Source organism: Bubalus kerabau, chromosome 17 (assembly GCF_029407905.1).
Source record: "Bubalus kerabau isolate K-KA32 ecotype Philippines breed swamp buffalo chromosome 17, PCC_UOA_SB_1v2, whole genome shotgun sequence".
Classification (NCBI taxonomy): Eukaryota; Metazoa; Chordata; class Mammalia; order Artiodactyla; family Bovidae; genus Bubalus; species Bubalus kerabau.
Genome location: NC_073640.1, coordinates 28929546 through 28946763, shown reverse-complemented (window position 1 = coordinate 28946763; position 17218 = coordinate 28929546). Strand labels below are relative to the sequence as shown.

Here is a 17218-nt window from a genome sequence, read left to right as displayed (position 1 = left end):
CAAGTAGCAAGAGTCCTCTGGAGTGGAGAAGGGAATGGCTCTGAAGAGATGCCCCATGCCCCACCACTCCCGACTGCCCTCCTGGCTCCCTTCTCTCCTTTATGTCACCTACCTGATCTTGGGGAACATATGGATTTGAATCCCAGGGCTAGACAGTCTCTAAGGCCCCTTCTGCTCCCATTTTTTGGGATTTAAGGTGAGACTGAGGTCGCTTGGTGACTGAGTGGTCAGGGTAGGGGAGCAGGAACCAGATTTCAGAGCTGTTAATAAGGCTTAGTGTGTGTACGGGGGTGGAAATATTGCTCAAGAACCCCCTGTAAGACTCAAGAACTCCCAGCTTCAGAAGCCCTGACTCCAAGTTGTATGCTGCACAACAGCATACAACTGGAAGCAAAGAGCTGAAGGAAGAGGGACAAGGATGCTGTAATGGCTGAGAATTCAAAGCTGCAGCCTTCGAGGCCAAGAGAGGTTTGGGAGCAATAGAGTGATTTGTCTGACACTGGAGCCACTTCCTAGCTGTGCAGCCTTGGGGAAGTAGCTTGCCCTCTCTGACTCTTTTCATAGGTAAAGTAGGGATATTAATAGTATCTCCCTCATGGGGTGGTTGTGAGAATTAAAATATATGAGCATATGGAGTCTGGCACCATGGCTGGCAGAGTTGGTGCCATTCTGTAGCTAGTATCCTCGTGGGTAATGTAGACTTGACTTTGGATGAGAGTGAATCAGATTGTTGGGGAGTTTGTGGAGGAAGCCGAACGCTTGGTGAACATGTGTGAATGGCGCCCTCTGCTGACAGGCTTTGTGACAATCTCACTGAGACACACCCCCTGGGCCACCCCAGGGCTGCTTAGTGAGATGAGGGTGAGTGCTTTAGACACTTCACATTCCAGCGCCTTTTCAAATTGGACTCCGAAACAGGGGAAGGAGACTTTATTCTTTTTTGTTAAGAAGGCCATGCACGTGTGAGATGCCCAGGAAACATTTGTCAAATGAACCGAAAGCAAAAGCCACTTACCTGTCCTTGGTCTCTGTCTCTCCTTAAACACGCCAGGTATGACCAATAGGTAGCTGGCCAGGGTGATGGACCCTGAGGGCATGGGGATTAGAAGGTGCTTGGCAGACTGGCTATTTCTGATTGTAGTCTGAAGCAAGTCATTCATTCATTCCTTTGGTTTAATTTGGGACTAAGACTAAATTGTATCAGTCTGCTAGGGCTGCCATAACAAAGTACCACAAACAAAATGGCTTAACGACAGAAACCCATTGACTCACAGTTCTGGAGGCCAGAAGTCCAAGCCAAGTGTCAGTGGGGTCGGTGCCTTCTGAGAACAGTGAGCGAAGGATCTCCTGACTGTCTCCTCCCTGTCTCTTCACACCACCTTCCCTGTGTGCCTGACTTTGTACCCAAAGGCCCCTTTATGAGGACACCAGTCCTGTTGGGTTAGGGGCTCCCCCAACTCCAGCACGACCTCATCTTCACTTAATTCTTTACATCTCTGATGACCCTATTTCCAAATAAGACCACATTCTGAGGAGCTGGGTGCTAGGACTGCGACATATGAATTTGCGGGGGCACTCAGTTCAACAAGTAACAGCCATGAGCTCTGGAACCAGACTGCCTGGGTTCAAATCCCGGCTCTGCCTTGCTGAACTTTGGGACCTTGGGCAGAGTTCCTACCTCGAGGGCTGTTGAGGACTAAGTGGTCTCAGCCACACAAAGCACTTAGAGCAGCACCTGGCCCAGAAAAGTGATAGGTAAATGCTGGCCGTTCTCGTTCATGCTATCATTCCCATGTCGGTTAGTAAATGCCTCCCAAGCACCTGGTAGGATGTGGGGGAGTCACAGGTATCAGCCGATTGTGTGAACAGTGTGTGCTTTTCCGTGCCTCGGGGCCCTCCATGGTATGCACATTTGGGAATCTGCCAAATATACTCCTACACCTAGGCCTCCTTATCTAGCACTTTCTGTCATACCACTAAGTCCCTACCATAATCCTGCCAATTAGGCAGGCTGGCAGGGTGGGGATGGTCCCTCTGCCCAATCCACAGATGGAGAGACTGAGGCCCCCGAGGGGAACCACATGCCAAGTCAGCGGAAGGGCTGGCCCACCGAGCTGTGCCACCAGCGTCCACACCCAGCCCTGCTGCTTCTGTGGTCGCCTTTGGTGATGACAGGGGGATCGCCCCTTCTCTGTTTCAGGGGGAGATAGGCCGGGAAATGTACATCATCCAGGCGGGGCAGGTGCAGGTCTTGGGTGGCCCGGATGGGAAATCCGTGCTGGTGACGCTGAAGGCTGGATCTGTGTTCGGAGAAATAAGGTCAGAGTGGGGTGAGATGAGGGCCCTGGGCAAAGGCTGGGGAAGGGGGTGTGACCAATCGGGGGGACCACGTCCTCAAGGGCCCTTTGGTGGGTCCGAGGAAGCCACGGTGCAGGCAGCACCGGCACTTGCTGGCATGTGAGAGAGGCGGGCCTGATACCGACCAGGGTGTAGAAATTGGGGAGGCCAGAGAAGAAATCAGGCAAGGCTTTATTGGGGCCCTGGCCGCACAGAAGGGAGAAAGAACAAGCAAAAGTTTCCCTTGCTTACTTGCTCCCTAAGGTGGGGTGGGGGGGTGAGCTGGTTTCTTATATGGGCTCAAGGTAGGGGTGTGTTCAGGGGTTGGGCCAGAGGGGTGGCTAGGCTATCAAGGAGGAGACGTTTGTCCAGGTGCAAGCATTCCAGCCCTGAAGTAAAGGGCCCCAGGTCCCAGCCTGTCTCAGGCTCAGCTCTCGCCCACCTGAGGCCATCATGGTGCTCCAGGCAGGGGTGAAAATGAAGATGCTGGTGTGATCAAAACCACAGCCTTGAAGGGCCTCACCTCCCTCTCATCTCTGCCCCAGCTTGCTGGCTGTAGGGGGCGGGAACCGGCGCACAGCTAACGTGGTGGCCCATGGGTTTACCAACCTCTTCATTCTGGATAAGAAGGACCTGAATGAAATTCTGGTGCATTATCCCGAGTCTCAGAAGTTGCTCCGCAAGAAGGCCAGGTACATTTTTTTTAAAATTAAAATCCATATAGACTTTAATATGCACTTTTCTTAAGGACTCAGACTTTCTTTTACATAATCATAGTACCTTTCTCAAAATTAGGAAATTGGAGATTGAAACAATACTGTTATCTCACCTCTAATCCATAGTCTAATTTTGCTAATTGTTCCAAGAGGGTCTTTTATAGCTTTTCTTTTCTTCTATTCCTGGATCCCCTTTGCACGACATTGCCATGTTAGTCTCCTTTGATCTGGGACCAGAGTCCCAGATCTTTATTGATCTTTAAGATCTTCATTGATCTTAACTTCTCTGAAGAGGACAGGCCAGTTATTTTGCAGAATACCCCTCCATTAAGTTTTTTGGGAAAAGATTTATTTATTTATTTATGGCTGTGCTGGGTCTTCACTGCTGCACGCGTGCTTTCTCTGGTTGTGGCCAGCAGGGGCTTCTCTCTACTTGCAGCGCTCAGGCTTCTCACGGCAGTGGCTTCTCTTGTTGTAGAGCGTGGGCTGGAGTGCTGGCTCAGTAGTTGTGGCACACAGGCTTAGTTGCTCAATGGCATGTGGGCCAGGATTGAACCCACATCCCCTGCATTGGCAGGCAGACTCTTTACCACAGAGCCACCAGGGAAGTCCCCTCCATTTAAGTTTACGTGATAATAGTGTTTTCTCATCATTATCTTCAGGCTCTGCGTTTGAGGCAGAAATTACTGAGAAGTGATGTTGTGTCCTTCTCAGTACAGCATATCGAGAGGCACGTGGCGCTGCTTTCTCACTGTACTGATGATTTTTACTCTGATCACTGGTTAAATTTTCCACACATTAAAGTTGCTATTTTTCTCTTTGAAATTAATAAGTAATGAGTGAGAAGTCAAGATGATTTCGATTTCCTATTCCTCATCTTGCTTTCACTCACTACTTTCAGCCTCCAATGAAGGTTCCTTGCAATGAGTGCCATGATGGTTGCAAATGGTGATTTTCTATCTTCATCATGCCTTCTACATTTATTAACTAGTGTCCTACTATATGGAAGAACTTTCTTTTCTTTCCCATTTATTTATTTATCTATCTATTTATAAAGATACAGCTTTGCTTTGTTCCATGAATACCCTGTTACAATCATGGTTTTGATGCTCCAGTTGTTCCAGACTGGCCACTGGCCACCTCTTCCAGCTGGGTGTAGTGAACTTTTGTTACGGCCCTGTTATATTTTAGCACTTTTTTTGCTTACAGACATAATAAGTTGCCCTAGATTCATCTTATACTTTCCCTGATGCGTCCCTGGAAAGGGTCATTTCTCCAAGGAGGCTTGATTCCTTTTAGAAGGGAATGGTTTTCAGAAACTAAGGTCTGAATACTCCCCAGTAGCTCAGCTGGTAAAGAGTCTGCCTGCAATGGAGGAGACCCTGGTTCAATTCCTGGGTTGGGAAGATCCCCTGGAGAAGGGATAGGCTACCCACTTCAGTATTCTTGGGCTTCCCTGGTGGCTCAGATGGTAAAGAATCTGCCTGCAATGCTGGAGACCTGGGTTTGATCCCTGAGTTGGAAAGATCCCCTGGAGAAGGGAACAGCTACCCACTCCAGCATTCTGGCCCGGAGAATTCCATGGACTGTATAGTCCATGGGGTCACAAAGAGTATAACATGACTGAGTGACTTTCACTCACTCACTCACTCATTGCTACTGGGTTGCTACTAGGCCTTCACAGTGGATAGAGCTGGGAAATATGCCCACATGTACAGCTGGAAAAGGTACCCACATGTACATTTGTGTGTATAAATGCAAATATATACATATATGTACATCATATACATAAACATCAACATTTATTTTTTGTCTGTGTCTATCTATATGTCTATTTCCATGTAACAATTTCGATCCAGTATCACAGAGTCCATTCTAATCTCCTTTTCCAGATTTGTAAATTTCTTTTTCAACACTGAGAAATTTGACTCTCATTATCCTCATTACATTAATTCATTTGTTCTGTCCTACAGTATAATGTAGTACCAGAATTCCTATCCGACACTATTGGAAAGAAGAAAGCCTTAAGTAGAGAGTAGTTCTTTCTGTCTTTGGCCTGAGTACCTATGATATACATGTTGTATTCAGAGTTGTTTGGATTGATTCTCTGTTTTCTTTCCTTTACTGTGATTGTTCTGTTCATTTGAAGTACAGCTAGGTTCATATGTTTCATTTTTCATTTCATTTTAGTGTTTCCTCACTTTGATCTTGGTTGATTTTAAGTGTTTGGAATATGTAGAACATTAACATGGCAGAAGTCTACAAAACAGTACACTCAGAGTCCCAAATACCCCAACTTGTTGCCACCCACCCTCTATAGGAGCCTAATCTCATTAGTTTCTGCTTTTTTCTTCCTGTGTTTCTCTTTGCAAAAATAGGAAGATTCATGACCGTTTTGTTATTTTCCTTTCTGTCTTACACAAAGGGTAGCATACTGTAGATTCTCGTTTGCACCTGGCTTGACTTTTTTCATGTGACAATAAATCCCGGAAAACATTCTCTGTGAGTCTACAGACAACTTCCTCGTTCCTTTTAATGACTGCAAAACATTCCTATGAATGGGCATGTAGGCTAGTTCCAATAGTTTTCAATTATAGATAGTAGTGCAATGAGTAAGCTCATGCATGTGTATTTTGTATTGTTGGGGGATTGGTAGTTTTTTTTTTTGGCTGTGCTGTGCAACTTGTGGGATCTTAGTTTCTTAGCCAGGGACTGAACCCTGCCCCCGGCAGTGAAAGCCTGAAATCCTAACCACTGGACTGCTAGGGAATCCCCTGGAATAGGTAAGAAAAGCAGTTGTTTTGCTTTCAAACCCAGAAGATCAGGTTTTAAATCGAGCAATGGATGCAGCTTGATGTGGTAGAAAACAGACTTGGGAGAGTGGTAGGATTCAAATGCTGTCTGTGTGCAGTGCTGGCTGCGTGACCTCGGAAAAGGTGCTTTCCCTTCTGGTCTCAGTTTCTCCACTGGAAAACAAGGATGTTCACTTTGTTGTGGAGCCAATGAAATAAAAACAGTGTCCATGAATGTCTCCAGCAGGGGGCCCAGCACACAAGAGAGCTCAATATATGTTAATAATAATGATTGTTCCTCTTTATCCATTAAATTTTCTCTATAATTTTCCATGGGATAATATCTTCTTAATCCACCTATCTGGTATTTCCTCCCATAGCTTTTATCATATATTCATATTTTCCACTTCAGTCACCATGAATAAACGACACCGAGAGTGATCATGATCGAGGGGAAAAACTCACCAGTATCCATTCATACAGCACAATAATTTGTTGAGCTGACACGTTGAGGCTCTGGGGACACAGCAGAGACCAAACAAAGCTTACGTTCTAGCCAGGGAGACCAACAGTGGAGAAATGAGTGACTATGTGATATGTCACCTGGAGATAAAGGCCATGAGGAAATATAAAGCCACCTGAGGAGACAGAGGTGATGGAGGGAGCTATGTGAGATAAGTTGGTCAGGAAGAGTCATTCTGAGGACATGGGACTTTGGCGGACACCTGCCCAGAGTGAAGGAGTGAGCTGCCTACAAGGAAAAGCATGCCAAGGGGAGGGAACAGCATGTGCAAAGGTTCAGAGGAGGCACAGACTTGGTGTTACACAGAGGCCAGCAACAAAATGAGCATAGGTTGTTATGGGGTGGGAGGAGTGGAAGGGGTGAGATTGGGTAGGGCCTTGTAGGGGAAGTCTCATCTATAGCTTTAGTTTTTATTCTGAGGGAGACGGGAGCTATGCAGGGTTTTATACTGCAGAGTAACTTGCTGTGACTTAAGTTTTTAATGAAATGCCTTTGGCAGCTCCCAGATGAGTGGAAGCAGTGTCAACCTTAGAGCATAATACAGACAAGGCACTGGGGTCTCCTGGGGAAGGAAGCTGCCCCGTAACTCATCTTACCTGGCCGCTCACAGAGCAGCCACCGGGCCCTTCCAATGGCTGGTCTACCTGAGCTTCCGCCAAAGAAACAGGAAATAAAAATGAAGTCAAATAACATATAAGTAGCGTATTCAAATTTTTTGCCAAGTCTGCCTGCTTCACCCTACCCTCCTGAGGGAGAGTCCACCCTCATTATTCATGGATTCTGTATGTGCAATTCACCTACTCACTAAAATTTATTCATAACCCCCAAATCAATACTCCAAGGCTTATAGGGACGTGTGCCCTATTCGCAGACGTGTGCCCAGTGGCAAAAATTTGAGTCACTGGAAGTGCACTTTCCTGCTAAATTGAAGAAGGTGACACTCGGCTTTCTTATTTCAGCTCAGATTGTAAACAAGTGTCTTTCTATGGTCCACTTTGTACCATATTTTTCACACTTTTGTGAATTTTGTTGGTGATTTCGCTATTAAAATGGCCCCAGGTGTAGTGCTGAAGTGAGGCCTCGTGTTTCCACGTACAGGCCTAAGTCACAGAGCCACACGTTCATTGTAAATGAATCAACAATATTAAATAAGATGTCTTTAAAATAGACACCACACATACACACAAGACAAGGTTACAAAATGATCAGTTGATGAAAATGTTGTGTTGAGAGGCTCACAGTAACCAAATCCTGTATTTTCCCCAAAAGCCATTGCTCAGTAGTCACTAATTCTGTGTCTGCAGACACTTGACAGAGCTTAACTACCGCGGATAATGAGAACTGACTTTAAGTCTGAGAACGGGCACCAGGTTTCCCCTCCCCTTCCCTTCCTGCCCCCTGCAAGAGGAGCATGGCTCAGAAAAGCCATACTTTGAACTGTCATCCCATCCCTCCACCGGGCTTAGGTGTGGGTTTGGGGGTCCCACAGAGGCCTCGCTCCTGGCTGTGCCTGCAGTGTGCTGGCCAGAGGCAACCAGAGGAAGGAGGAGGGGCTGGTGGGTCATGCCACACAGAGGGGTTGGTGACACGGCTCTTCAGAGGCTGCTTCTCTGGACAGGCAAGCTTCAGGAGAGAAGCAGGGGGTCACAGATGAGCTCTGCCCACCTAAGGAGAGATGGGCTGACAACCACAGGGCCTGGGGATGTCTGAGTTGGTGAGAGCCCCGCGTGGGATTCTGTCCAAGCTGCCCACTTTACAGATGTGGGACCCAAGGCCCCAAAGATGTGAGATGCTCCGCTCTCTGACTCGGCCACTCCAAGAAACGAGGCAACAGGGTCTCACGCATGCTGCTCTCTCCAGGGGTGAATTATACAGTAATTATAGAGAAACACGTGTCAGCTGAAAATGAGGATAAATTTCCTTAATCTGGAAATGTCCCAGAAGTTAGCTCAATGTTTCAAAACAGAGACAGCCATTAGCAATCAGCAAAGGTCCCATAGCTGCTGCCTCCATGTCATTTGAGTACCACGCTGAGCCTTCCCATGGACCACCGTGCTGTGAATTATGGACTCAGATAACACAGGTGGCAGTGCCAGGCCTGGAAGAGGCCCCTCAAGATTATTGTGTTCGCGGCCTCCCGGGGGAGCCCCAGCTAGACAATGCAAGTCTCGGGCAATTAATATCAATATGCACTATTTAAATCCATTGCGTCTGATTAGATAAGCAGCTAGTAATGGCCTCATTTTTAAACAAACAAGTTTTGCTGGAACCCTGATGAATGAATTTGCCAATTAGTCGCCTAGGCCCACTGGATTGCAGGCGAAACTCATTTGTTCTTGAGCCAAACCACTCACCACATATCAGCAGCATGAACAATTCCTTAGAAACGGCCAGGGCTCTCTTTGATGGAACATTCTTTCCTTATTTAGAGAAGCAGAGTGGTATATTGCATTGAGATCTGGGTTGTAATTCTGTCTCTGCCACCTCTTGCAACCTTGGGCGTGTCACTCATTTCATACTGAACCTCAGTTTCCCCAGTTCTTTTAGATACAATAATCCCTCTGGCCAGCACACTGCAGGCACAGCCAGGAGTGAGGCCTCTGTGGGATCCCCAAACTTACACCTACCCTATGGAATATTGTCACAGAGTATTGTCAGCATCCAAGAAGACAATAAATGTGATATTCCTTTGTAATCATTAAGACATGGGGTGCTGGGGTCAAAGGCATGGGTTTGAGTTCCAACTCTGCTACTTCCCAGCTGTGTGGCCTTGGGAAAATTACTCACTCTCTCTGGGCTTCCATATCTTCATTTGAAATGAGGGAGACTAATAGGACCTTCCTGTGAGGATTAGTGTGAGGATTATTCTGATAAAGAACAGAGAGCAGGTCAGTTATCTATTGTGGCATAACAATGTTACCACAAATGGAGTGGCTTAAAACCATGCATATTTATTATCTCAGAGTTTCTAGGGGTCAGAAGTCTGGGGACAGTTTAGGTGCATCCAGTACAAGGCAGTCATCAAGATGTGGGCCAGAGCTGGGTCTTATCTCAAGTCTCAACTAGGGAAGAATCTTCTTCCAGGGTCCCACAGTTGTTGATTGAATTCAGTTCCTCGTGGCTGTGGGACTGGGGGCAGCTTCTAGTGAGTTATTGGCCAGTGGCTGCCCTCAGGTTTAGGCCTCCCCCAACATGACTGCTTACGTCATCAAAGCCAGCAGGGGAAAGAGTCTTCTTGCAGGACAGAGGCCACAATCCTATGTGACCTATGTTCACAAAACCAACATTTGATCTCTCTGGTTGTATTCCATTGGTTGAAACCAAGTCACATGTCCCACCACACTCAAAGGAAGGGGGTCACACAGAGGTGTGAACGCCAGGAAGGGGGATCACAGGGATCACCAGAGAATCCCTGCCTGTTAAGGTCTGAGCACACAGCCTGACACATATAGACACTCGGTGTTGATGATGGTGATGATCGTAAAATGACAATAAAGCCAAAGAAGGAGAAGCAAGAAGCTCGGGCTCTTTTTCCTCTGGGCATCCTATTTCCGATTCCTTATATTAAAGTATCCTGCATCATTTCCTGTGTAACCTCAGAAAAGTCACTCAACCCCTCTGAGCCTCATCTATAAAGTACAGGCAGCCTCAACTATAAAGTACATCATTATGATTGTTCTGATTGTTCAGTGAGATGTGATGTCCCAAGCAACACTGCGCTGGGCTCAGGAAAGGACTTCAAAACTGTCAGCCAACCCAGCCTGCATCACACAACTCAACTAAAGGGCTCTGTCCGAATGAGTGAGGCTTCGTTCTCTCCCAGAGCTTGACGGTGATGTTAGCGGATGCTGCTTTCTTTCAGGCGAATGCTGAGAAATAACAACAAGCCCAAGGAGAAGAGCGTGCTTATTCTCCCTCCGCGGGCAGGCACCCCCAAGCTCTTCAATGCCGCCCTGGCCGCAGCAGGAAAGATGGGTGCCAAGGGAGGCAAAGGCGGCAAGCTTGCCCTCCTCAGGGCTCGACTCAAGGAGCTGGCTGCGCTGGAGGCGGCCGCCAGACAGCAGCAGTTGCTGGAACAGGTAATGCAGTTGGAGACCCAGCCTCCTGGGCCATTTTAACCACGTGCCAGGGAAAAGGCCTCAGGACCCAGGCGTTCCATTGTAGGACTATTTTTCCTTCTTTGTATCCGTCTGGATTCGTTTGGTTGCAAGCGACAGAAATGCAACCGGCAGTGCAAGCTCGGATCAGCTTGAGAAAACAGGGAGTTTACTGGATTGGGTCATTGAAAGGTTCAGGCAAGCCTGCATCTACACGTTCACATGATGCCAACAGGATGAGATCTGCCATTCTGTCACCTCTGCTTCCCTGGCGGGTGGCTCCATTCCCAGGCAGGGCCCCAGGGGCTTGAGATGACACCCCCTAAGGTTACATCCTCCTGGCTGAGCAACTGCCACAGAAAGTACCTCTTTCCCAGCAGTCCCAACAAGGAGTCCCAGGGTTCATAGTCATTGGACAGAATTGAGTGGAATCATGTCAATTCCTGATGTGTGGAGCACCAATGTGGTGCTCTCTGGGGAGGACCGGCTCATGTGCCCACCCCTGGACTGAGAGTGTGGAGGGGTTGGGGTGAGGAGTGTTCCCCCAGATGGAAGTTCAGGTGCTGCTGCAGAGGTAGGAGCAGTGGCTGTGGGCAGGGAATGTCCCTCCCCAGACAGTGATGGTCTCATATCTAATGTTGTGTCTGTGACAATTTAAAAGATTTGAAACAGGCATGGTGCCAACAGTCCCCACCCCCTAAGTCTAAAGGGAATTTTTAAATTAGTTCTGGGACTTTTTTCTGTGACTAATGCCAAGAATGCCAATTAGAATGATTGCGCTAATTATGGTTGTTCATAACTGTCCTTCAGGAAGGCTGCTGGGAAGGGGTGGGGGATGGGGCTAGGCAGAAGCTCAGTGACGGGGATGGGGGGGCAGATGGCAGTCTACATGACAGAATTCAAAGGAGCCTGGTGAACTCAGTCTCAATCCAGGCTGGTGTCAGAGTCCAGGAGACCTGTTCAGAGGTCATTTGACAGCAGGAGTCAGGGAATGACACCCAAGTCACCCAGGGTTCCAAGACATTCTCCAGATACATCCACCAATGGCCCCAGACTGAGAAGAGATGTGACTGGCTCACAAACTGTTAAGGGCAGGGCCGAGCTGGTTTTTAAAGCTGGGCTCTTATGTGCTGGCTCGTGTGTGGAGTGAGTGAACGTGAGCTCCAACAGTGTTCTCAGCACAGTGAAAGGTTTTATCTTAAACGGGTTAGCAATTTGTTGCTTCTAAGTGTTAGCTCTTCACCCAGGCAGCTTGAAGATGTGCATTAAATTTGCATGCGTGTGCTCATGAAAGACAGTTTTAGAACAACCAGGGCAAAAGGGTGGAATGCAAGGAACTCTAAAACAGCAGCCTAAAGACACAGGTCCAAACCCTGGCTCTGTCACCCTGTGTCCTGGGGAAGCTCCTCCAGGACATTCTGGGACCCAGATTTCTCCTGGCTGTCACACGGGGTGGCAGAGATGGAGCAGGATACTTCCTTGGATACTTGTATAAAAGCATGTTAAACAAGGTGAAACATTTGGTCAACCTTCCCATGATCCTTCTGGCTCCATTCACAGCAGGATCTCACAAGGGATCACACATCCTGCCCTGGAAGTGTGTTGTCAGAGTTTGGGGGTGGTGAGGTGAACCAGGCACACCAAAACATGCAGAAACACCAAGACAGGGAGCTGCAGGTCCCAGAACTGCCTTGGTATCAACGAGCTTCTTGGATAACCTCACCTTTACCCAATTCCCTTCCTGCAGCACCCTCTCACTTGAGTACTCTTCAGGGGGTCTCTAGTCCCCATAAGCACCCTGACTGCTCTCATGTGAAACTCCCTAAGAACCATCGGGCCTTCTCCTCTGGGGGCTGTTCCCTCCCCAGCTTCCTCCCACTCAAAGATGGGGTCAGACAGCAGGAGGGGCCATGGTATCCACAAAGGCTTAGATTTTCACCCACTTCCCTAATTACACCCATAGGAACCTGGGTCCCTTAGAACCCCGCAGGCTGGAGACTGGAGATACCCACCAAGTCCACAAACACAGGGGCTCAGTTCAGCCTAATGCCAGTGGCACCCAGCCCATTCTTCCCTGGGGGTCTCAACCTTAGAGACCTTTCGAGAAATGTGCAGACCACAACTGCTCCTGCTCTCAGCAGCCTTTACCTTATATTTATTTATCTCTCTTTCTCTCTCTCTCTCTTTTTTTTTTTTTTTTTTTTGACTGCACCCTCTGGTTTGTGGGATCTTAGTTCCTTGACCAGAAATTGAACTCAGCCCTGGCAGGGGAAGTGCAGAGTCCTGACCACTGGATCACCAGGGAATTCTCAGTCTTTACCTTATTTGCTGAGAGTTTTTCTCATACTCCAGCGAACACACATCCAGGCTAACTGGGCAGGGCAGGCCGTCTAAGCTTTGCAGAGGCCTTGGTGGTGGTCCCTCCTGGTCATAGCCTCTATCTCCTCCCTCAACAGTTCAGTGCCGGGCTCTGCCCTTCATTCCGCATCCTCACTCCAGCTTCCAGCCCTATAGCTCCAGACACCTAAAATATCCCAAAGACCTTCACCAAACCCTGCCCAGACTTTGAATCCTTAAACTTCCCCACGATACGTGTTTCTACCAAATACCTGATGCAGCTCCGTCCAACATTACAGCTGTTAGATTTCACCTGCGGAGTGCCATGGTCTTCTCAGGGGTCCGAGGATGAGGAAAGTGTCCGAGACCCCTCCAAGACCCCTCTGCCTCACTAGTCACTCTTTCTGGATTCCAGGCCAAGAGCTCGGAAGACGCCGCCGTGGGACAGGAGGGATCGGCCGCCCCAGAACAGCCCCCGGCTCCAGAGCCTATGGCCCCAGAGGCCCCCGCCCCAGAGCCCCCGGCCCCAGAGGCTCCCGCCCCAGAGGCCCCGGCCCTAAGCACTCCACCACCTGCCTCCCAGGAGAGGCCGGAGGGAGATGAGGAGGCCGCGGCGCGGCCAGAGGAGCACTCGGTGCAGATCCACGTGACCCTGGGCCCGGATCTCAGCGAACAGATCCTGTCGGTGGAGGTCCCTGAGAAGCAGGAGGAGAAGGAGAAAAAGGAGGAGGAGACAGAGGAAAAGGAGGAAGGGGAGGAGGCGAGGAAGGAGAAAGAGGAGGAGTAAGGCGGCAGTTAGTGCACTACCCGCTCCCCCAGCCCCCGCAGGTGCACGCTGCCCACCACCCGGCACCCCACCTCGAGCCCCCGCCCCCTCCTTCCCCCTGCACCCCGCCCCCTCCGCTCCCCAAAGGCCAAGATGCTGGTCCGCGGTAGTGGCCTCAAGTGCTCGGCTGGTGGTCCTGATCTGACATCAGTTTCTCCATCTCCCGGGGCTGGTCTTCAAAGTAACAAACTATAGTGTCTGTGCTGGGTGAGTTCCCCCCGTCACTAGAGAACCCTGCCTCCTCTGCACCTTAGTTATATTTAAGAACAAAATACTTTTCTGTAGGGCTTCAATACATGGGAAGCCTGTTGGAGAAACAAAGAGCTGTTGAATGTTTGGATTTTCCCCTCAGAAATTTGTCTTGCCCTCATTTCAAGAAGAGAAAACATTTCTGGCAGAAGTGGGAAACAGCTATGCTGTTCCTTTGATGAAGTGGAGATAGCACACGCATCCCACCCGTGGTCTGGTGCTGTCTCTCTACTGGGCAGTCACATTAGGAACGCAGTGCTCCTGAGGACAGTTAGTACTTCCGCAGACATTATCCCATTGTGCCCAGTGATGCTGTTTCCTTAGAATAGATATAATGGAAATGGTTTACTGGCAAGAGGCTGTGAGCATTTCTGAGCATCCACTCTTCCAGTTACCTAATCCTCTTCATCAGGGATTAACTCATTACTTGTTTTTGACACCCTTGCTGTAGAGATGATGATGTGTGCTAAGTCACTTCAGTCGTGTCCAACTCTTTTCGACCCCATGGACCATAGCCTGCCAGGTTTCTCTGTGGGATTCTCCAGGCAAGAACACTGGAGTGGGCTGCCATCTCCTTCTCCAATGCATGAAAGTGAAAAGTGAAAGTGAAGTCACTCAGTTGTGTCCAACTCTTGGCAACCCCATGGACTGCAGCCTACCAGGCTCCTCCATCCATGGGATTTTCCAGGCAAGAGTACTGGAGTGGGGTGCCATTGCCTTCTCCGCCTTCCCTCCCTACCCACCTCCAAATGGTAACATACTAGAGCTGCTGTTATTTTTCACTTGATATATTTTGGAGATTGTTTCCTATCAGAACATAAAGGGCTTGCTTATTTTTTCTGGACTGCAACCTAGCCCATTGTATGGATGTACCATAATGCTTAGGGGCTTCCTCTGTGACTCAGCAGTCAAGAATCCGCCTGAAATGCAGGAGAGACACAGGTTTGATCTCTGGATTGGGAAGTTCCCCTGGAAGAGGGCATGGCACCCCATTCCAGTATTCTTGCCTGGAGAATCCCATGGACTGAAGAGCCTGGCGGGCTACAATCCGTGGGGTTGCAAAGAGTCGGACACGACTGAAGAGGCAGAGAACAGGTCCACGCACCGTAACACTTCACCTCTCTCCCATTGATGGCCATTTGCATTGTTTCCAATCATAAGCTATTAAAAATAATGCTGCAGTTAAAAATACTGTACAGATATCATTTCACTGGTAAATACTTTTTAAATAGGAGAAGTCTGGAGGCTTGGGCTAATTTTTTTCTTTACCATCCCCATTCCTCTTTATCATATTTGTACTATATGTTCTATGACCCAATCATAGAGAGTGCTTCCATCTTTACCAAGTATTTCAGATATATCAATCAGCTTATTGCCTTTCACTAGATGGCAAAAAGTTTCAAAGGCACCTTCACTGTTATCTTCTACTTACTAAGGAATCTTTGTTATATAAATGTACTTATTCTTTTAGATATCAACCCTTGAGTGTATACTGCTTATTATATAAAGCGAGAGATTTTTGAGGTTTCCAAGAATTGTCCTGGAAAGAAAATTGATTTTGAAATTAGATCAGCAGTGTCTTAATTTCACTGAGAAATCTCATAAAACTTGATACTTTCACCAACTTTGGATATTAGATAAATTGAATTTGAGGCTGACCTTATTCTCCAAATAGAATGAGATGGGCTGATTGCCAAGATATAGATGATACAGATCAGGAATACTGTTATTCTGCAGCTGAAACAGGACTTTTACTTATATGTGTTGTCTCTACTAATTTAAAATGTTTCAACATTTCCTGCATTTTGGTAGAAAATGAACATAAAGTTGTTTTTTTTTTTTTTTTTTAACTGCGTAAATATTTTAAATAAGATGAAAACCAAGAAGCTGTTTGCAGTTTCATTATCCCAATGTATTCGGCTCCCTGGAATATTTTCATTCATTTTCTTAGGAAACATGAATACTGTGTTTGCACTCTGGCTTTTATCCTATTATAATGCATTTTAATTAAAAGTATTTAGACAATTGTTCCTGGCTTGGGGATTCATTTCAGAAACTGACCAAGTATGACAGACACTTTTATGAGAAAAATGAAGTTTATTTTCCAGCTCAGTCTCCCTAGTTGATCTCCTGTGGACATCCTTGGGGCTATAATCTATCCTGTATTTCTGTTGCTGGACTGATATCCCTTATGAAACTGCCCCTAGTAGTTGAAGTCCCTCAAAAACAGCCCTTTTATGTCCAGTCTTACACAGCCCACTCCTTACAATTTCTCCAACCTCATTAGATGTGTTCTTATGCTGACAAATAGATGGGGAAACAGTGGCTGACTTTATTTTTCTGGGCTCCAAAATCACTGCAGATGGTGATTGCAGCCATGAAATTAAAAGACGCTTGTTCTTTGGAAGGAAAGTTATGACCAACCTAGATAGCATATTCAAAAGCAGAGACATTACTTTCCCAACAAAGGTCCATCTAGTCAAGGCTATGGTTTTTCCAGTAGTCATGTATGGATGTGAGAGTTGGACTATAAAGAAAGCTGAGCACAGAAGAATTGATGGTTTTGACTGTGGTGTTGGAGAAGACTTGTGAGAGCCAACCAGTCCATCCTAAAGGAGATCAGTCCTGGGTGTTCATTGAAGGGACTGATGTTGAAGCTGAAACTCCAATACTTTGACCACCTGATTCGAAGAGCTGACTCATTTGAAAAGACCCTGATGCTGGGAGGGATTGGGGGCAGGAGGAGAAGGGGATGACAGAGGATGAGATGGTTGGTTGGCATCACCAACTTAATGGACATGGGTTTGGGTGGACTCCGGGAGTTGGTGATGGACAGGGAGGCCTGGCGTGCTGAAGTCCGTGGGGTCGCAAAGAGTCGGACACGACTGAGTGATTGAACTGAACTGAATGCTGACACTTCAGAGAGCTGACACACATGAATTCTAGATTCACACTGCCTAGCTTCTAATCCCAGCTTGACCGTATACCTCTGTGAGCCCCGGTGACCTCATGGAGATAATACATTGTGCTGCACAGGGCCACTGAGACGATCAAATAATAAACTGGCATGGTCAAGTCTGCATGGGCACAAGAAATAAAGCCAATGTGCCATCCCCCCTTGCCCAGCCACAGTTGGAATAGATCAGAAGCCCCCTCAGAACTCTGTATTGTCTGAATTCTGCCACTGCCCGTGGTTATTACACATGCAGAAGGGGTGTGATCACCTCTTTCTTTGCTCTTTAACTAATAGTTTGTACAACAGCCTGGATATATGTGAATTATAACAATGTCAACCACAGCTTCCCCCGCCATCCCTGAATGTCTTTAATCCAATCTCATAC

General features: G+C 47.6%; 1 protein-coding gene across 1 annotated transcript in view; it reads left to right on the top strand.

Annotated features, from left to right (window-relative positions):
• CNGB1 (cyclic nucleotide gated channel subunit beta 1) overlaps positions 1-13589 on the top strand; it is an 80935-nt gene extending 67346 nt beyond the window's left edge. The window contains exons 30-33 of the mRNA XM_055552358.1: positions 2201-2319; positions 2883-3029; positions 10231-10447; positions 13218-13589. Of these exons, the coding sequence (XP_055408333.1) occupies positions 2201-2319; positions 2883-3029; positions 10231-10447; positions 13218-13589 (855 nt within the window). The remainder of the gene's footprint in view (positions 1-2200; positions 2320-2882; positions 3030-10230; positions 10448-13217) is intronic.
• Positions 13590-17218: the final 3629 nt, after the last annotated feature.